Source organism: Tiliqua scincoides, chromosome 2 (genome assembly GCF_035046505.1).
Source record: "Tiliqua scincoides isolate rTilSci1 chromosome 2, rTilSci1.hap2, whole genome shotgun sequence".
NCBI lineage: Eukaryota > Metazoa > Chordata > Lepidosauria > Squamata > Scincidae > Tiliqua > Tiliqua scincoides.
This window is the reverse complement of record NC_089822.1, coordinates 231770969-231792750: the sequence shown is the minus strand read 5'-3', so window position 1 is coordinate 231792750 and position 21782 is coordinate 231770969. Positions and strand designations below refer to the sequence as shown.

At 43.1% G+C, this 21782-nt stretch overlaps 1 protein-coding gene across 2 annotated transcripts in view; it reads right to left on the bottom strand.

The window, feature by feature from the left end:
* Positions 1-20944, bottom strand: part of CRBN (cereblon) — a 34621-nt gene extending 13677 nt beyond the window's left edge. The window contains exons 1-4 of one of the 2 annotated variants that reach the window (XM_066614921.1): positions 20864-20944; positions 9010-9122; positions 6919-7121; positions 6108-6257 (exon numbers count right to left, since the gene is read on the bottom strand). In XM_066614921.1, the coding sequence (XP_066471018.1) occupies positions 6108-6257; positions 6919-7121; positions 9010-9122; positions 20864-20930 (533 nt within the window). In that variant the 5' untranslated portion in view covers positions 20931-20944. The remainder of the gene's footprint in view (positions 1-6107; positions 6258-6918; positions 7122-9009; positions 9123-20863) is intronic. The other variant, XM_066614922.1, reaches the window with a different exon arrangement.
* Positions 20945-21782: the final 838 nt, after the last annotated feature.

The window sequence follows — 21782 nt, the reverse complement described above, 5'->3', positions numbered from 1 at the left end:
GCAATCCACTCACCAAAGAGGAGAACCCAGGACAGTCTTGAAATAATGATCTATGGTAGAGTAAAACAAAAGACAGGGCAGTCCCAGAGGTATAGGGACACTATGAAGGGATGAACATTGACTCCTGGCCTGAGTCTTGTACACTCCCCTCCAAGAAAAGAGGAAGGGCACTCTCTGGCCCTTTTTGTTGTACGTCCTATTGTCTGTTTTTCTGTTTTTCGTTTAATGTTACAGTGCAGTGTATTTAGATTTATAGCATACAAATCTAGGAGGCCATAAATCGCTTTGCTACACATGAAGGTAGGCATGTGTTATAATGCCTTGGAATTGGAACAGAGACTGAATGCATGCCTATTTGCCCAAATCTCCTACTTTCCAAATCTGGTCAAAAGATACGTGCATAGTTTCAAGAAGGTACACATGTATTTCTCAAACTTGTAGGCTGCCTTTTCACAACTAAGTGCTTAAAAAATTCAAAAACGATGTTGGCCTGATTCAGGCATACAGTACATGAGCCAGATTGTAACTGCCAGCAAAACATAGTGAGCCTTAGATTCACGTGGTTCCTCCTCCCTTTCCTACATACATGAGGGGAAGAGATCTTAAGTTCTCTCCCACCTTCCCCACAAAGGCAGCATCTGACTAAGTGGTTTGAAGCAAACGATCTACAATCAAAGTTCTCAAACCAGGACAGATGCAAAATTTCTAGCTTCCTCTGTGCACATATGGAACAGGGCATAGAACCCCAAATTCATATGAGAACATGGTCTGAGGCAGCCCACAAAACTGAACATTCTTTAAAGTGTTGTATTTAACGGCAACACTTAAACTGAAGCCGGCAAAGCCCAGTTAAGTCTAAATAGATAATTTTGTTCTACATTTCTCACTGCAGAACAAATGCTATCCCAAAAACTTATGGATAACCACTGTCACAGCAAACCTTTCTAAAAAGGAGAACAAAATACTCTTATTGTTCATGGACATGCAATTCCTTCTGTCCTTAATGTGTACTGCCATCTTGTGTTCAAACAACAACATTTTCAGTAGAGAATTTGATGAAATTCAAAGATGAAAAAGAATCTAAGCCATTTTCATTATGTGCATACCAAGTTCTACTATAAAACATGGGTCGGAACAGAACCCATAATTTTACCCTCAGAACTTTCTATTCAGACTGTGCCCCATCAGCCTTCCAATCTCTGTAAACAGGTTCTGCAGGTTCAAAAAGCAGTTTGTGAATTTGGCATGAAAAACTGAGGAATAAGAGAATTTCACCTAATCCTCAAACTGCTTTTTGTTTAAAGAGCAGTTGTGCCTTCTGGGGCAGCAAGTTCCAAAAATGAAAAAAAAAACAACAACAACAACAAGCAAGTTTCCCAGAAAAGGAATACTAGAGCTTAAGGAAGACTTCTTATATAATTAATTTTATACCCTCCGAGACCCTGAACCACCGTCTTCTCTCAGTACAAGTGCCTTAATGTCTTCCAAAACCAACCCTAGCAGTTATCAGCATACATAATGCTGCATGCTGATAAACTATCAGAACGGATTACAATTCATTGTTAAAGAATATCACAGTGAGGACCACTGGTACAGACAATTAAGAATAATGTATTTATATACCACGTTAAAATATCGTTCACAAGGCAGTTTCCATAGCAAAACAAATAAAGACAAAACAAACACATGGTTCCCTGTCCTCAAAGGGCTTACAATCTAAAACAGCTGTCTCCAAAGTAGAGACTGCTGTGCATCCGCAAAGACTTCCCCAGCATGGATGGCACTTTTCATTCCACAGGGGAGCCTTAACAAAGCACCTCCATTTGCCCCCAATTGTTGTTGCATCCAAGATTGAATCGTAGTTTATAGCACAATCCTATGCTCTTCCCACATAGCTTTTGAGCTGTGCACCCAATGTACTTAGAATACATTTAAGGAAAAGTACATCAAACAAGTACACAGAGAGGCTGACTGGCAGTCTCTGTGGGAGGCACAAGGTTTGCCCTGCATAGTGTGTGAAACAGCCGTCGAAGAGAAAATAGTGGAGGGTTCTACCATTAATGTGCCAATGCATTAAGGCGGGGGGGGGGAGACGCACTCACTTTTGATAGAATTGTGCAAGCAGACAACAGAAACAGCCAGGCAAGGTTCCTCAATCTCACATGCAGGTGACACAGGAAGGCTTAAAGCTAGTATACGACCAATATGGATTACTGGGGTCAGTGCCAACAGATCCAAATGCAAATACTGATTCGAGGAGATCTCTCACCTGGAGCTGTCTCTTTTTCTTCCCATCATTTTTGGGGTTTCTAAAGACCTTAAGGAAATCTTTTGAGATTAAGGACACTTCACAAATGACAAAATTGGCATCATTTGTGACAGTCTGATGTTTTGTCCTTATTGTTGTGGTACATTGTACATTACTATGAAAATACCTATATTAGCGTATATTGTCAGCTGCCTTGGGGCATTTGGTGGGCCGCTGTGAGATACAGGAAGCTGGACTAGATGGGCCTCTGGCCTGATCCAGTGGGGCTGTTCTGATGTTCTTGGGCATGAGAAAATAGGGATTTAGATTTTTCAAATAAATCATTATTATTCATTATTGGCAACCTTCAGTCTCGAAAGACTATGGTATCGCGCTCTGAAAGGTGGTTCTGGCACAGCGTCTAGTGTGGCTGAAAAGGCCAATCCAGGAGTGACAATCCCTTCCACACCGGGAGCAAGTGCAGTCTGTCCCTGGCCTGTCTCCCTGGCTATAGGCCTTCCTTCTTTGCCTCTTAGCCTCAGACTGTTGGCAAAGTGTCTCTTCAAACTGGGAAAGGCCATGCTGCACAGCCTGCCTCCAAGCGGGCCGCTCAGAGGCCAGGGTTTCCCACTTGTTGAGGTCCATCCCTAAGGCCTTCAGATCCCTCTTGCAGATGTCCTTGTATCGCAGCTGTGGTCTACCTGTAGGGCGCTTTCCTTGCACGAGTTCTCCATAGAGGAGATCCTTTGGGATCCGGCCATCATCCATTCTCACGACATGACCAAGCCAACGCAGGCGTCTCTGTTTCAGCAGTGAATACATGCTAGGGATTCCAGCACGTTCCAGGACTGTGTTGTTTGGAACTTTGTCCTGCCAGGTGATGCCGAGGATGCGTCGGAGGCAGCGCATGTGGAAAGCGCTCAGTTTCCTCTCCTGTTGTGAGCGAAGAGTCCATGACTCGCTGCAGTACAGAAGTGTACTCAGGACGCAAGCTCTGTAGACCTGGATCTTGGTATTTTCCGTCAGCTTCTTGTTGGACCAGACTCTCTTTGTGAGTCTGGAAAACGTGGTAACTGCTTTACCGATGCGCTTGTTTAGCTCGGTATCGAGAGAATGAGTGTCGGAGATCGTTGAGCTAAGGTACACAAAGTCATGGACAACCTCCAGTTCATGCTCAGAGATTGTAATGCAGGGAGGTGAGTCCACATCCTGAACCATGACCTGTGTTTTCTTCAGGCTGATTGTCAGTCCAAAATAAATAAAAACCGAACAATTAGTCCTTTTTTCAAATTACATCAGAGAACATTGGTGTGGGTATATTTGGTTTGGAAGGTATGACAGGCCAGTCATGACTCAAGCCAGTCACGTGGCATTTGAATTGGGCTAATTACAAGAGACAACAGGCCTCAAAGGCGGCCACTCTTGATTTGTCAAACTGACAACTCCCTCCACCCCCACTCTAGATTATAAACTCTCTTTAGTTATTAAATAATGCATACCTTAACCGATGCCTTAAGTTACAATTTCCATCCACTTTAAAGTATAAAGGAATTTGTAAGCTTTAACTGTGTATTCAGTAAAGTTTTTTTGTGTTCTGCCAACCAAATCTCTAAAATTGTATGAACAAATAAGGAATATATTAGTGGCTTTCAACTGCCTAACTGAAGGTAGAGAATATTCAGTTTTTTCATCCCTAACACAGCCAAGTAGTTAAAGAAAATCCTTTCAATGCTAAAAGCTGAAAGCAATCTAACAAAATGCTACAAGGTCAACAAATGTCCAGTTCAAGTTAATAAACTCCACTGAAGTCATTTTAACTTTGTTCTGTGACATGAACCATGATTATTTCCTAAGCAGGAATCTTTGGAATAAGGTATCTCATTCCTAATCCTAATCACTCATGGGACACCAGAACTCAAAGATCGGCAAAACGTGTGCAAAGAATATAATGCATTACAAGGTGGATCCTGGCTCATGGTAGGAAATTAATTATACACTGACTGGACTTCTTTCATTTCCATGGTACAATAAATTTATAAAGTACAGGTCCAGTCTATTTATACATGGATTTTTAATACACGGATTTGACTCAACACGAATGGCCCCTGCAAATGAGAAGGAATGTGCTGATCCCTGGAGAAGGGGAAAAATGCACCCCTTTAAAATCAGTTTAAAAAACTGACCAGTCCTTTAACAATAGCCTCCTTAATATGAGAGAGAGAGAGAGAGAGAGAGAGAGAGAGAGAGAGAGAGAGAGAGAGAGAGAGAGCGCAGCTGGCTGACAATCCTTCTCTCTCCAGCTGTCCCTCCCTTCCCCCTGAGCACATTTGCACTGGTGAAGGAACGGGCTGTTGTGAAGTGACACAACAGCGGCAGGAGGCTCCAAAGCATGCTCTTCCGTACTCGAAAAAGCCCTCCCATCCACCCCAAGCTTCTTACTCGTGTTTGCTGCATCGCAACTGGCTTCCCAACCCAGAAGTAACTGGCAAGATGTCATCGCCAGTTACTTCCAGTGGTACTTTGAATAGGTGGACCATGTACTGGCCTCCTAGTACTATACCAGTGGTACAGTGGAAGACAAATGCTGAGAAACACTGGTCTAGGTTTCTCCATAATAAGAATGTGTTATGCAGCTAAAGTGTCAGCATGCCAACTACTCTGGGCAACCAAGATGCCAAAAATCATGCTTAGCTGAAACTGAATACAGGTGAGTGCCATTTTGTGACACTCCAACCAGCAACAGGTTGCATATATGACACTGCCGCTGGTCCCTTCCTCCCACAAGCCGACGGCAGCTCTGCTCCCCTCACCTCCAGAGGGTTTTCTGAGCCTCGCAGAGGCGGTGCACGTCCGTTCGCTGGGAAACCAGAAGTCGCGTCGCTCACGCGATTCAGACATTCTGAGCCTTGCAGAGGCAGCGTGCAGTTACACACTGTCTCTGCAAGGCTCAGAAAAGCCTCCGGAGGCAAGGGGAGAGCAGCTTCCCCTCATTTTCAGGGGCTTCGTATAGATTGACTATGTCAATCCCGGTTGTTAAGCAAGGCACAACTGTATTAAAAATAGAAATTGTCTTGTCTTTTGCTTTGTTCAGAAGCCAACTAATTACATCAGTCAGCTGTACAGAGACCAAGTATATCTCCATGAGCTATACTACTATAGATACTATACCATGAACTATCATTTGAACAGGAACATCAACAGAAAAGCTACATTTAAAAACAAACTTTGCATTTATGTCAATTACTACTGCCATTAATACTGATAGCTTAGATGCTGCAGAGAATGTAACAATTATATAAAACCAGTTCAGCAACAATTGTTTTCTCAAGACTTTGAACTGCCATAATGTCAAATTGCAAAGGGCAATAAAACATATGTTTACGGTCTGTAACCAATTATAGCCCTCAACTGTAGCAAATACTAATATATTATAAGTATATATTATAATAATATTATAACCTTCATCTATAGCAAATACCAATAATATTATAACCATCTTCATCTATAGCAGCGTTTCTCAAACTTTGAGGAAGCTTTACTCCCTTCTTGCAGGGGAGGGGCTAGGGCAACAACAGGATCCCCAGGAAAAGCGGGCACAAAGCACTTCCGTTTTGCAGGAGGTGCTCTGCGCCCGCTTTCAGTGAAAGTTCCAAGCCTCGGGGAGTGCTGTGCAGGACTCCCTGCACCTCTGCCTTCTTAAAGTAAGTGCAAAGCACCCCTCACCAATGTGATCCTGGGGATCGAGTCGCTGCCTCCCTCCCCTTCCCCCGCCTCTTAAAGGGACGGGGGAAGTGTTACATGACCCACAAGTGTCGCGACCCACCAGTTTGAGAACCTCTGATCTATAGCATTTTCTTACCCATCTGATTGAGTTCTTATTTCAAGCACTTTAAACCTCTGTCTTCCTATCGCTTTTACTTTGACTGTTTCAATTCCATAGTCTCTCTCTTCCCTGTAGGCATAGATTTCAGCTGTTGTTCCGAAGTGTGCTTCCCTATCAAGTATATTGCTGAAAGAAAGAAAAACCTTTAGAAAAAGTTATGTAACACATACCTTATAGTTTATTTTAGAATTCCCTATCATCATAAATAACCCTCCATCCATTTCCTCCAGCTCAATATTTCATTTTTTATTACCATCAAACATTTTGCTAATGCTAAACTATTCAATTATTTATACAATTTTAAAAGAAACAAAGATATCCATAGTACAACTATCTAGGTCTGATTTTGTGAAAATATGAATCATATTTAACTATTTAAATCAAATACACTGACATACACAACATTTTCTGCATCTACCATGATTTCCCTCAGATTATGAAAATAATATAAAAATGTTGCTGCACCACCACTGTTCTTATACTGAAAAACATGGCCCATGATTTCAACTGTGCCCAGGCAAGGGCTCTTTACAAGCAGGGGATGTTTGGCTATGCTTTATGCGTGATATCCCATTGGCTGTTTAAAACATTTCTTGACATTAAATGAGTCAAGTAAATTAAATGTCATTAAATGACAGTAAATGAGGCAACTCCTGCCCTTGTGCATCTCTGTTATATGCTAAAGTTCTGGACTGCAGCTAATGAATCTTGTATGACAAAACAGAAACACTACAGACGTGTCTACTGAAGGAATCTATAGGATTGCTAATCAATTTCAGTATTTTACCTGTATGCAAGAACAGCAAAGGTTCTGTCTTTCTGTATTAAGTTCCGTACCATGCTAACCTCCTGGGGCCGAGAGAGCTGAAGTGGCAGTGTTTGTCCAGGAATTAACATTACCATCACATGAGGCAAGACTGGAATCACTTGACAACTGTCATCATCATGGAGTGTCCTCCCATGAAATTCTTCCATATCTGAACCTAAATACTTTCAACAACAAAAGGTGAAAGTGACAACAGTGGGAAAAATTTGAAGTTTGCTTGTGATTTACAAAAGTAAAAACTAAGACTGGGAAGGAATGGGTTGGATTTTAAGCTCTACGGGCAGAAAAACAAGCTGCTAGTTCAAACACCTGAAGAGTCCTTACAGTCCTAAAATATGCAGGATCAATAGCTACTGCCATGCTTCTGCAAGATCTTGTCCAAATGGAAGAACATCTCTGGATTTAATATCACTTTCTTGCATAAAATTCTAGCGCAGGGGTGCTCACACTTTTTTGGCTCGAGAGCTACTTTGAAACCCAGCAAGGCCCGGAGATCTACCAGAGTTTTTTTACAATGTTCGTGCCATCATAACATATAACATTTATGTGTACAATGTATGTTGGTGTACTTTGAGCCCCACTGAGTATAACAGGACTTACTCCTGAGTAGACATGCCTAGGATTAGGCTGTGAGGCTGCAATCCTAGCCACACTTACCTGGGAGTAAGCCCCATTGAGTACAATGGGCCTTACTCCCGGCGTTTCCTCCCAGAGGCACCTGAAGGGGGGGTCGGCAGTCCGCGATCTACTCATTTTGCCTCGCGATCTACCGGTAGATCGCGATCCACCTATTGAGCACCCCTGTTCTAGCTCAACGTTCACAACAGCTATTGAGTGAAGGATACCTTTGAATCCAATTCAACAACTTGAATTCTAACCACATGGATTTCTAGTCCTCCAGTCTAAAAAAGGTCACCAGATACAGAAGTGCAACATATTCCACATCTACAGCACGATTTGGACTCTGAGTTCTACCAAGTTTCCTAGTAAGCTGTAGATAGGTAGATATACCTTGTGCTAGAGCAGGGGTGCTCAAGGCCTCAAAATCTGGTCCTCAGGGAGCCCCCAGTCTCCAATGAGCCTCTGGCCTTCCAGAGATTTGTTGGAGCCTGCACTGGCCCAACGGAACTGCTCACAGTGTGAGGGCGACTGTTTGACCTTTTGCATGAGCTGTGAGATGAGGGCTTCCTCCACTGCTTGCTGTTTCATGTCTGTGATGCAGCAGCAAAGGAAAGGCCAGCCTTGCTTTGTTCAAGGCCTTTTATAGGCCTTGAGCTATTGCAAGACCTTCATTCATTCATATAAGTTCATCTTTAATATATTCATTTATGTATACTTATGTAAATGTATTCAAATTTTAAATGTAAATTAATTCTTCTTCCCCCCCCCCCCCCGACACAGTGTCAGAGAGATGATGTGGCCCTCCTGCCAAAAACTTTGGACACCCCTGTGCTAGAGTGAGGGCGACAGTAATTCCTCTTAAGGGTCAGAGGTTGGTTCCTGATTCCTCAGATTTGGTTGGGGTGGAACACAAAACAATCCAAAATGACACAGATTGTATTCCTTACTTGCTTGTACAGGGGGAACCCTCTTATCCACGGATCCTGTATCTGCAGATTCACTTATTTGCAGGTCGGATCTGTGCATGCCCGCTCCAGAGGCGAGGGGAGCTCTGCTCCCTTTGGCTCCAGAGGGTGGGGTGGGGGGGCTGTTCGCCTGTATCCATGGTTACATGTAACTGTGGGGAGTTCTGAAATGGAACCCCCGTGGATACAGGGGCAAGCCTGTATATCCAAATTCATTTAAAAATATGTAAAGAGTACTATCTGTTGAGATCAGACTCTAGTCTAAAGAAAGGATAGATAAACCTTGCAACACAGGATTTTGGCCCTATAAGATTGGATAAATTGGTTTCAAACAGAAATTTTGTCTCATCCCCATGCCATCCAAATTTAACAGAGGTCAAAACCAACAACAAAAACCTAACCACATAGTACAAGATAATGAAGATGCTAAAAAAAAAAAAAAAGAATAATCTTGCAATGCACATACCACGTGTGATGTTGGCAGGCTAGTATCAAAATTAATGATGTTTGGCTTTTCAGTCTCTTTACTGTCTTGATCTTCAACTTCCATGTCAAGATCATCTTCTTCCTCACTCTCTGCTAACAAGTCCAAAAGAATATTTCTTTTAAAAAAATTACACAAGTGTTAAAAAAAAAAAACCTAAACAAGCCTGAGTTAGAACCAATTGGAGAAAAAATGTCTCACTTGTATAGTGACAGGTTATAATTCAGAGCCCTGTGCACAAAAGGGCTTTCTGATTTTGTTTTGATTTTTCAAGAGAACACACTGCAGGCACTTGAGCGTAAGTCAATTCCACAGATAAGTCAAGGGCAGGTTTTGAACTAAAAATCATGAAATTTTCTATGACCCTTGGATAAGGTGGGGGCGGTTAAAACTTGGGGGGGGGGGTGTCTGACTATAATTTTGTCTGATTTTAACCGAGGTCAGATCCTGAAAAATAACCTACCAGTAATTGTTACCTAAGAACCGCACAGTCTCTAATTTATTAAAAATATAGTAAAAGATCAAAAGATACATTTTTATTCATTAACTTTTTAATTCTGGTCTTTACAACCTTTCTGTAAACACTAACAGAGTAAGTGCACAACAACATACCAGGAGAACCATTAACCAAATCCTTCTTTAAGGTACCTGCTGTGTTAAGCCATAGGCTCTACATATAACATACAACTTATAACACAAAACGGAGCGTGCAATTCAATTCACAGCAGAGAGACAAGCAACAAGGACTTAGCGTGAGCAAGCACAGCTAGACATAGCTGCAACCCAATTTACATAAGAACATAAGAACAGTCCCACTGGATCAGGCCATAGGCCCATCTAGTCCAGCTTCCTGTATCTCACAGCAGCCCACCAAATGCCCCAGGGAGCACACCAGATAACAAGAGACCTCATCCTGGTGCCCTCCCTTGCACTTTACTCAGAAGTAGACTGTAATAGAAGATCATCAGGTGGATGACATGGTGTTGACAGTGATTCTATGTTTTGACAGCTGTTTGACAGCTCTGGGAAGGGCAGGGCTGGCTCCACAGTTGTAATCAATCAAGGCCAATGGAGACTCTGATTGTCACCTGAGCTTCATTTGACCTTGATAGGACTTTGAATGGACATGGACTGAAAGGATGGCTCGCCTGAGCCTAATTTGGTCTTAACAAGGGGGCTGCACGATAAAAGGCAGCTTCAGAAGGTGCCAAGAGCTACCTAACCAGAGGTACCCCTGACCCAGACCTACAGGACACAGACGGACCAGTACCAGTGGGAGAAGGGTACTGCCAGGACTCTGATGGAGGATACAGGACTGCCAGGACCCTGCTGAAGGAGACACTCTGCTGCAGAAGACTGGACTGTGCTTTGGACACTGGACTTGGACTGGAGGCTTCAGACCTTACCCACTGAGTTAAGTGGAGTTTTGGGGCGGGAAAGCCTCTGGACAAGAGGATTTGCAGGGAATAAGTGTTTGTAGCAATAAATTCTGGTTAATTGCTATAGATAAGGAGTTCTGTGTTCATTCCTTTGCACACCACAGCTGTTGCTTCTAGAGATAAGGATGTGTTAATTAGCCAAAAAAGTGGGAATTGGGAGACTGAACATTTTTCGGATGGGACATAGACCCATTTCTTTCTATGGATATTGTTAAATAATGGTGCACTGCATTGTAGCCTGGGACTTTTGTTTCAGATGGAAATGAGGATTACATTCTGGTGTTTTAAAAACCAGACCTCTGCCAACCATTCAAAAATGGTGCAAAATGTTTGCAAAACATTTGCAAATTGATATAGAAGGGGTGGGTGTGATCCTGTCAAAGAGAACAAAGCCTGTTTGATTTAAATGGAAGCCTTGAGCACTGGTTTACCTTTATCCCAGGAAGAAGGAGTGAAAGGGTTAACTTTGGCTGCAGCTTGCAAAGACTAATGCTCTGGTTGCCCTGGAAACTAACAGCCCTTAATTATCTCTGCATTGTCCTCTTGTTCTCCTCTGGACCTCTCCTGCCTGCCTGAATAGCCCTTCTTACCCTGTGTGACCCACAGATAAGGTGAAGTGATAATTTACATTTGATTTATTGGCAGAAATTTCTCACCCTATACTGTTTCTGTTTCTTAAACTGAATTTTACTGTTTCTGTTTACAAGTAAACAGTTGCCTTATATTTATTTACAGAGATAGTCCACCTAGCCTAATATGGCCTATGCTAGCTGGTAGCTCTCCAGCTCAACCAGATCTGTAGATTAAGATGCTTACTGTTAAGCATGGCCTGGAGTATCTTAAGATGGCTTGGAGTATTGTGATGCACTCACTGGGCATTGTGAGATACCCACCACCCAACAAGGAGACCATGCGCGACATGACCCTGAAAATGGCGGTAGGAGGCTCGGCACAACAGAGTTCCCATGCGCAGTTCTCACATGCTTCCAAAAGCCCATCTGCAGTCTCTTACCAACATTTGTGGGCTCATCACAGGCCTCCAAGCCTGGAAGTGAATGGTGGTGACATCAGTGTGTGTCTCGAAACGCATCATCACCATTCACTTTCAGGTTTCAAAAGCTGGGGAAGGGCGTGCTAGCAGGGTAAGTTTGGAAAGTGCTGGGTTAGTGACTAAGAGTGTAACCAAGTTAAACCGAGTTTCTTGGGTGAATTACTTCAATGCAGTTTTGCAAAAATGCTTCCAAAGACTGTGCCAATACGTTAATAAAGTTTGTTATTGGTGTCATAAGAGAAGCTATCACTTCCACAAATCTTTTGATCAATCTTTTGATGTTGTTGATGACTCAAAATATAGTGGTGATGATAAATTCTATGCTGTATTCTCTCCAGAGTCTAGGATAGTCCATCTAATGCTTAAGATATTATAATTTTTAACCCAGTTTCTTATCCTGAAATAAAGAAAAATTATTCAGTCACATAAATATAGTATTTGTAGAAAAATGGTAAAATGTTCAATTTGGGGTTACTTTCTAGTGACCAGAAAGTCTGACTAATGTTAGACTTTAGCCAAGAAAGGTTTGATTTGTTACATAGCCTTTTATATTTATTCAGTCATTCAAAAAATTTCTGTACAACCTTTTAGCTTTAAGACAGCTTGCAATAAAACAAGTACAATCAAACAGCAAACTACACCATAATTTAAAATAGCAGAATAAGACAGTAGTAGCATAGATCAAAAGCACTCTACATCTCTACACAACAAAACGTCCAAGGGGAAAAAGACTTTATTTGCCACCTAAACATAGGTGTAAAGCAGACATAGGTGTAAAGCAGTTACAATGCTAAACATAGCATACACCTATGTTTAGTTACAATGCTAAACATAGGTGTAAAGCAGTTACAATGAGGCAATTCCATTGGCAGGGCACAATGATAATGTTTCAGATAGTCACCAATTTTATTTCCATGTCATCACCAAGAAACGAACTTCCAATTATCTTAGTAATCAGGGAGGTTCATACATGAGTATATGGTATTTTGGATACCCATGTACCTTAATGTTTAGGGCTTTATTGATTTATTTTCATCATAGTTGCCCTGCCTTTCTATGACAGTGAACCCCCGCTTTACAATGGTAAACTGTTCCAGAGAACAGTATTGTGAAAATTATGTAATGTGAAACAAACACCACATTGTTTTTTGGGAATTTGTTCCAAGACCTCAGATGTTTCCACCATAGAACTAAGCTATTTACTTCTCTAAAAAGTGATTAAAAGGGTACCTACTATGCTCTTTAAAGTACAGTGAAAATGTTAAACATACAGCTAGGAGCTACTTCAAATGTTTACATTCACCTTCCCCTGGACTCCTTCCTGCAACACACGCACAGCCAAGATGTTAACAGGATGCTATTAGTTGACACCAGTTGCTGATTGACTCATCACCCACTGGGGTCTGTAGGCAGCAATCACAAGCCCATCATACAGTGAATAACCTATCGTATTGTGAGCCTTGTTCTGCCATGGAGAGTCTATCATAAAGTGATTTGATTACATTGTGAGTCACCCCACTTCAGACTTGTGTTCGATTCTTTAAAGAAGATTGCTTCTTTAGTCAGCATTTCATCCAAAGGATTTATTTGGTTGTGAACTGTGTTGTTACCTGTATGCTATTACCTGGCCAAAAACAGACTGGCATTAAGAAAACAATCCTACACTATAATTTTTTTGAAAACATGTCAGCTCAGCTGCTAGCAGAATAGGTAAATTATATAGGTAAATTTCCTGGGGGAAAAATCATAATCCACAACAGTGTAGTTCCAGCTGTAGGTCTTCCCACGCTAAGGTGAACTAGGAAGGTATAATGCAACATGGGAGGGACATTTAGAACAGAATTGCATCTTAAAATGTAGCTCCAGCTACAATACTAGCTAGGCAGTTCTAGGCAGCCAACGCTTTGGCTGTAACCCTTTTGCCAGGTGTCCCCACACCAATCAAGAGATTCTCAATAATAATATCCAACTTGCCTTGGCTAACCTTTCTCTGTATACCACATGAACAGTACTGCCATATAATGGCACATTTTATGCACAATATAAAAATGGTGTTTAAATTGCAAGACATTTAAACTGGCATTTCTTCATGCCCCTACTACAGCAGCAATTCTAGCTATATATACTAATCCACTGTCGGATTCTGAGAACATCACCCTAATATAGTTTTGACATCAATTCTTGTAGAAAATGCAATATGGCTCATCACTGTTTTTACCTGTTTTATAAATATTTTATCGGGCTGTGTCAGCTTTTACTATATTTTCATACACAAGATCCATCTGGAGGAGACAATCTTACCTACATTCTGCTTTACAGTTTTTGCTCTCTTCTCTACATCTGGTCTATTAATGGAGGCAACATTTTAAAAATATGCTGCCATTTACAGTACTTTTAGCACTAGGCCATTTTTATTCCTAAAGCCTGCCTTATGGTTCCTCTGTTTCACTTTTTCACTTTCAAAAGAAGAAAAAGCAACAGCCCAACTGAGCTGCATGTTGGCTGAGAGAGTCTAAAAGCCTGTGAGGAATGATGAGTCATTTTACTGCAGTGGCACAATAGGAAAAAAAACACCCAAAAGGCCATCACTTCAGCCTCCTTATTCATCTGCAAGACAAACATAAATGGATGAAGACACAACTTCTCTTGCTCTGCATCATCAAAACTGCAACCACCCCTGAAAGATCACCAGTCAAGGCAAGCATTCAGAATTATGCATTTTATTTTACATTTGTAAGGTTAATATTTGGGGCAATCTAACTTAAGAAGTTAACTGGTCAATTGAAGCATCATGGGGGATGACAAACCTAAAGTTGATACTTGCCAAGCATCCTGTTGGAAACTTGGCTTAGAGCCAAGGTCAGTCATGAAGGCTCTGACAGAGACAGGATTTTAATGTAAATACACAATGCAGAACTACATGCAGAAGAAAGGCCAGAAGATTCACCACCATAAGACAAGTGTCATCACCTCCAACACCTACGCAGGGGAGGGGGAAGAGAAGATGTCAGAGGAAGAAAACCAAGAAACTGAACAGTTTTAAAAAAATTACTGCTCCAGTTGAAATATTCGCTCCAAGGCTGAATTCCAATGTATCAACTCTATACAGATGATACAATACATCTACAATATTCAATGTCAGTAAGAAAAAAAACAAAGTGCATTACACCTGTGGTGTCCTCAGGTAAAATGTGTTCAATAAATTAGAAGAAATGGCTTGAGGATCACAGCTAAGCTCCAGTGTTTTCTGCAAATCAGTCCTTCTCTTTAAAAATGTGTATCAGTATGCCAGTTGAACATTGGCTCTGAAACACTAGTACAGTACTGTATACATTAAGGTCTTGAAAGCAGCATTTTACTACAATAGTATATTACTGTTGAAAAGCTGTATATTTTTAATAAAACAAGTTTAGAGGAAACTCCTAGATAACCATCTGATAGTCCCAACCATATCCCTTTTAGTTTCATTGTTTAAGGATCATGACTCTCACAGCATCCATGCAAACCAGTACATTGCTCCTGACTAAGGAGTCAACACAGGATGCTGTTTCTTCTCTTTGTCCTTCCTGTTTTCCTCTCAAATCTTACTTTCAACAGAACACAGGGATGAAGTATTCCTAATCCACAATATTTCAGTTACCAAATCTACCTAACTATTCAAACTTATCAGTTTCTTTGACTGAAATATATTCCCAGGGAAAGCTTTTCAGGAAATGAGTCCTCTCAACAGAACAACATACTACTATACATACTCTACAATTGCTAACTTCATTTAATCTTCAATAAAGTATCATCTCCTTTCAGCTGCAAAGGAGTCACTTTGATCTCCAAGCTGAACTCACTGAAGAAGGTCATTTTAATCTTGTTTTGTTCATTATCTATACTTTTAATTGAAGTGTATTACATTACGTGTGAACATTTCATAACTCACGTGCATCAACGGGTTTTTCATGTTTCTAGTCTGCTTAGATTAGAAGAAGAAAATGCCCTGAATCAAGAGTAAAATACCACATTACTGCTAAGGAATAATTTTTTAATTTGATATTGGAGTTCTTTTTGCTTTTGAGGTAGATGCACAAAGAATGTACCACATGAACACCTGCATCTATGAACCATGGCTCATTGCAATCAGAGTTTTCTTCCCAGTGCTCAACCATATGGGGCATTAAAAAATACAGATAATAGTGTGTGCCATTAAGTTATACAATGACTTTTATTACCCTGTGTTCAGGTTCCCAAGGTCATGTCCCAGGCTTCAACTTTCCTCCCTATTATCCTTATCTCTCCAATTGCCATGAACAATCTCTTTCAACTCAGATTCAAGATCAGGGGTGTCCAATGCCCAGCCTAGGGGCCAGGCACAGCCCATGGTGAGCCTCTATCTGGCCTGCAGCCAGCCTCTGGCCCACTCAACCACAGAACACAACCAGAGTGCAATGGTCATGTCCAGAGTGTGTTCTGAGGACTTGGGAGATGGGGAAATGGGGATTCATTTGAGTGTGTGCTTTATTTCTGTGGTGTGTGTTGGTGAAATCATGATGTGTTTATTTAAATTTTATATTTAAATTGTAGTTTTTCCCCCCGCCCTTGACACTGTGCCAGATATTTGGTGCGGCCCTCTGGTCAGAAGGTTTGAAGACCCCTGTTCTAGATCCTCAAAGAAGTGGCTAAGAATTTACTCTTTAAATCAGGGATGTCAAAGATATGGTCTGCAGAGCCATTTTGGTCGGCCCCTGGGCTTTGGGGGAGTTCCGGGGCTGTCCCACCCCAACCGCATCCGGAGCTCTGCTCAAGTCACGCTTGGAGGAAAATTCTGAGGGCCTGGGAACACCACGCACAGTGTCCCCAACCCTTAGAATGATGTTCCGAGGCCCCATAAGGCCTTGAAAGGTCACTCTCAGGTTTTCGGAAAACTCGGAAATGACCTTTCAAGGCTTTATGAGGCCTCAGAACGTCATTCTCAGGGCCAGAGACGCCACGCGTGGCGTCCCCGGCCTTCAGAACTTCCTCCGGGCACAACTGGAGCTCTCCCGCGGCCGGAGTGGGGGGTCTGAGGGCCACAGGCTGAGGGGGCTGAGGCAGAAGAGAGAGACTGCTTGGTGGGTAGACATCACAAATGACATTACTTCCTGTTTTCAGGTCACTTCCGGGCACCACATTTGGAGTTCAGCCCTCAGCAGGTGCCATAAATCCAATGTGGCCCCCAGGATGAAATGAGTTTGACACCCCTGCTTTAACTTATTCATAAATTACTGGAGTCAGAATATGTAGCCAGGGAAAAGATTGTAAAAGGCAGCCAATTATTCAGTGTGATAAAAATTCAAGCGGAATGCAAAGAGTCTCAGAAAGCTCGCTCCAAACTAGAAAACAAAGTTACAAATCAAGTTTGGTGTAAGTACAAAATGACATCGGCACAAAAAAATTCTTAATGATATACACACACCGACTGGATTTTAACTTGTGACCAACCTGGAAAGAGAACATGGGTTCATGAAGGACAATCTAATAAGCAATTCTATGTGTGGCAAAAGAGATAGTGAAAAACGGAATGGCTGAAAAAGAAACTGAAAATAAAACAGCCAGTATCATAGTACAACTATATAAATGTATATGATGTAGATGCCTTTGGAATATTCCAGTTGTTTAGCTCAAAAGGAATATTGTAGAGCGTGGAAAAGGGCCAAAAAGGGAAACCAAAGTGACAAAGGAGTTCAAACAGCTTCGTGACACTGAAAGGCTAAAGCATATGAAGTTTTGTCCTTTAGAAAAATATGACTTCGGGCTACAGTCCTACACACTTTTAACTGGGAGAAAGCTCTATTAAATTCAAATGGGCTTTCTTCTGGGTAGATATGCATAGGATCACACAAGATATGTCAGACTTTTATGCATAATGTGAAAAGACACAAATTTTGCTTCTTTTCTCATAACATTAGAACTCAGGGTCATCTAAAGTAACTGATGGGCAGTACATTTAGGGCAGACTAAAGCACTGCATCCAATGCACAATTACTCTAAGGAATTTGAGTGGAGATAGTTACTGGCCAAGATGATTTTGAAGGAGGTTAGATAAATTCATAAAAGATGGCCTACGACAGCTGAATAAACTACCATGTACAGAATACAACCGTACCCCTGAATACCAATTGCTAGAAAGCAAACAGCAAGGTTGGGAAGGACTATTGCAGGTTACCCACTACAGGAAACACAATGCTTGTCTAGATGGGCCTTTGGTCTGATCCAGAAAGGCTTTCTTGTGCTCTTAATTCACAATTCTATAGTGTCTTAGTGATCAAATTCCTCTTATCAAACTCAACATCCCATGTACCACAGCCCTTGAATGAAGAGGCCTGTTAGATCAGTCTAAGGTTCTATCTAGATTGGCCTGTTTTTATTTACCACAATAAGTAATAATGTATAATTAGTAATCATTTTTAAGTATAGTCTCATCAGTCATTTATTGACAAATACTGCAAATATTAGCCATGAAAGCTAAGAGCAGGACCTTCTACATTTAGAGGTATGTGTTGGAGACTCATAATAGAACCTCACCATCACGCATGGCACTTGACTGGTCACTACTGAAGACAGAATGCAGATCTAGCAGAACTAGCCTGATCTTGAAAACGATGTTAATATTGTTCCTACTGCTGAACATTATTGAGCACCAGTGGTACAGAGCTCTTGTGTTGCAGATCCCACACTTCTGTTTCAAACTGCCTGTGGGCTATGCCTCAAGCTCCTACTTATCCCAGGTGTTCACCCAATCCCTATCACTCCCAGGCTCCAATACCATAAGGTCTTATTTCCTTTCTGCAGTTCCCTTTCTGCAGAACATTGTCCTCAATGTTCAACATCTCAGATTACTCCCTGCTTCAGAATCACAAATACTCACTGCCCTCTTCCTTAGCACTCCAACTTCTTGCCACTGCAATTTTACCCTCCCGTCTTGTCCCTATTACATCTCGTACGTCTACTCCCATTTCAGCCCCCGCATAACATCTTGTCCTTCACTACTCCTAGTGCTTCCTGTTCACTGTTACCTCTACATCCTAATGCCCACAAATTTCCAGTTCCAGAAATCCTAGCATCTCCAAACATAATTTCCATTTCCCTCAGACTTCCCCTTTCAATTGTATAATTCAAGTTACTGTTTCCCACTTCACACATCACTGAGGAAAAAGCCTCTAATGTAGGACTGCCACACTGGTTTCATGGCAGGACTCCCAACAGCCCTGAACATAAGAAGCAACTTAACATGATAAGTTTCCACATTATTGCATCTCCCTTCTATGATAAAATAACACTTGTTGATTTTCTGAGTGCAGTAGAATAATTAAAAGAGACACCATAAAAAAGTTAGGAACACCCCCACAGCTAGTGCCACTTGGTCTATTCCTTCACGCCCTTTAACACAACAGTCCCTCTCTTGTCAGAAATCTATCATGTACCAGCAGACACAGCTACCTTTCCACTAATCCCAGTGGCTCCCCCTCCCCGCAGCATGCAATGTCATGAATGCACCACATCCCAGTCCTTTCCCTGCAGCTCCCAGTGCCAGGGCACCAGGCCCCGATTCTTCCCTAGTCCTATTCCCTAGTACTTCCCTAGTCCACAATTCATATACTGCCAGCTGCTCTTTTGACACCCCATGATTGAGAATCCCTGTCCCTCCCTCTCTGCTTACCAACTCCCAGGGCTTGGCTTCTTCACTATCCATAACTCAGACAGAGCACCCATTGTATAGAAGAGGGAATTTTGGCAGGTGCAGCTTTTTAAACTCTTCCATGTTGAGGGTTATAAAGGTACAGGCACACTATCCCCCACTTTGTGTCTGGTCACCCTAGACTTCAGGCTCCTGTTCTCTGGCTGCTCCTTTCCCCCTGCCCCACCCGCAACAGCTGCATTCAGTGCCAACCTCTGTATCTCACCCAATAGCCTTGTTATGGTTACCAGATGCTATGGAGACAGAATGCTTCTACTTTTAACCATTGTATAGAAGAGGGAATTGGGATAGGGGCAGCTCAACTTGGAAGGGTTTAAAAAGTTGTCCCTGCCCAAATTCCCTCTTTTATACAACAGTTAAAGGCATAGGTACTCTGTCCCCCCACTTTGTATCTGGCCACCCTGCTTGTGTGGCACCACAAAACAACCAATAGATTTATTGTGGTCTATTTTATTGTGTGTATGTCTTTGTCATTCATACTTGCTAGGAAGCCTCCTCCCCCCCCCCCCCCATACAGGGGTGACCAGATGCAAAACATAGAAGAGGGAATTTGGGGAGGAGAAGCTCAACACAGAAAGGTTTAAAAAGATGACCCTGCCCCAATTCCCTATTCTATACAAGGATTAAAGGTGGAAGCACTCTGTCCCCCTTTGCATCTGGTCACCTGCAGCATGTACAGCTGCATCCATGCCCAAAACTCCCTGACATAGCAAAGCCTCTTGTGGCTGCACCGCCTTGCTGTGCTCAGACGCTTACCACCTTCTTTCCTTGGCAGAGGCCTTCACAGCAGCTGAACAGCAGGTAGAAACTCAACAGGGTGACCAGATACAAAGTGGGGGCACAGAGTGTCTCCACCTTTTATCTTTGTATAGGAGAGAGAATTGGGAGAGGGGCAGCTAAACATGGAAGATGCACCTGTCCAAATTCCCTCTTCTATACAAGGTTTCAAGGCAGAGGCACTCAGTCCCCCTTCACATGTGGCCACCCTCAGCATGTGCAACTGTACCCCATGCCCAGAGATCGCTGACACAGCACTGCCTCTTGCAACTGCACCGCCCCACCATGCTCAGAAGTTTGCCACCTTCTTTCTTTAGCAGGTGCCTCCACAGCAGGCAGAAACTCAACAGGAACAGGGTGAGCAGGCACAAAGTGGGGCTAGGTGCCTCCAACTTCAACCCTGGCATAGAAGAGGGAACTGGGGCAGGTGCAACAAGAAGCTGCTCCTGCCCCAATCCCCTCTTCTGTACAAGGGTAGAAGGTGGAAACTCTCTGCCCCCCCCCACTTTGTACCTGGCCACCCTAGACTCCAGGCTCCTGCCCTCTGCCCCTCCTGCCATAGCCCCACTGAGTGCCAGCCCCACACCCCCACTCACTGCAGGGCCACTGCCCCCCACACTGCCTTGCACCCCTGGGTCTCCCCTCCAGGTAGCCACACTGCCTTCCAGCAGTGCAAGCCACCCACCTTCCCCCTGCCAGATTAGGCGCGCCCAGCCCTCTACCCCCAGGGCCAGGGGAGGCCCCCTGCCTGCCCCCCACTCCCCCCTGCAGCCCCCTCGCCTCCCCCAGGCGCCCCAGGAGCCCGGCTCCCTCCGGGAGGGGGGAGGCCGCAGCAGCCATTACCGGGTATCAGCTGCAAGTGGTTCCCCATGTTGTGATCTTGCTCTCCGCCTCCTTCGTCTGCGGCCATCGCTGTTTACCCGGAGAGGAGCCTGGGAAGGCGCCGCCGCGGGAGGGGGAGGCGAAGGAGGCCGCAATTTGAAGAGGCTCCGCAGCGGCCTCTGCCGGCCAGAGCGAGCGCTGCAGGCGCCCTGCGAACTCTTTCCCTCCCGGACCTGGAGGGCTGCAGGAGATTCTCGCGCGCTGCGCCTTCTGCCCCCACAGCCTCCGCCACCCGCTGCTGCTCCAACAGGCAGAAGCCCGCCCGGTGAAGCTCTTCCTCCCACTCCTGGCTGCTGCTCCTCCCATCACCTCTCCCTTCGCTAGCAGAACTAAGGCTGCAAACCCATCCACACTTTCCTGGGAGGGAGCCCCATTGAAGAGGTTGAAGAGCTTTCCGTCTGATCTGGTCCGGAGATAGATGCCTTCTGTTGCAGTTCCAAAGGCATGCTTCAGCAGGACAGCGAAGAAAATCCCAAACAAGGTTGGTGCAAGAACACAGCCCTGCTTCACTCCGCTGTTTAGCAGTCCTCAAATTTAGCAGGTTTAGCAATCCTAAATTTAACAAATTTAGAGGTTTAGCAATCCTCAAATTGCTAAACCTATGTAAAATCTAAAGTGAACCAAAGTGACAGTATTAGTTTCCAAAGCTGTAATTGTCACACTTTTCAATACATTTCATTTCTTAATTGTTTTTAAGCTTGCAGATCCTGAAGTCTTGATATTGTCAAGCATTAACAAAGGCTTCAGTAATTTAACAAACAATAACTGAAGCTTTTCTAGCAAATTAGCATGTTCACTTTGCATGGTAAAGTATTTCACTGAGCTGAGAAAAGACAGCAACCACAAGTCTGAAGAAGCTTTCACAACCAGCATGCACAGA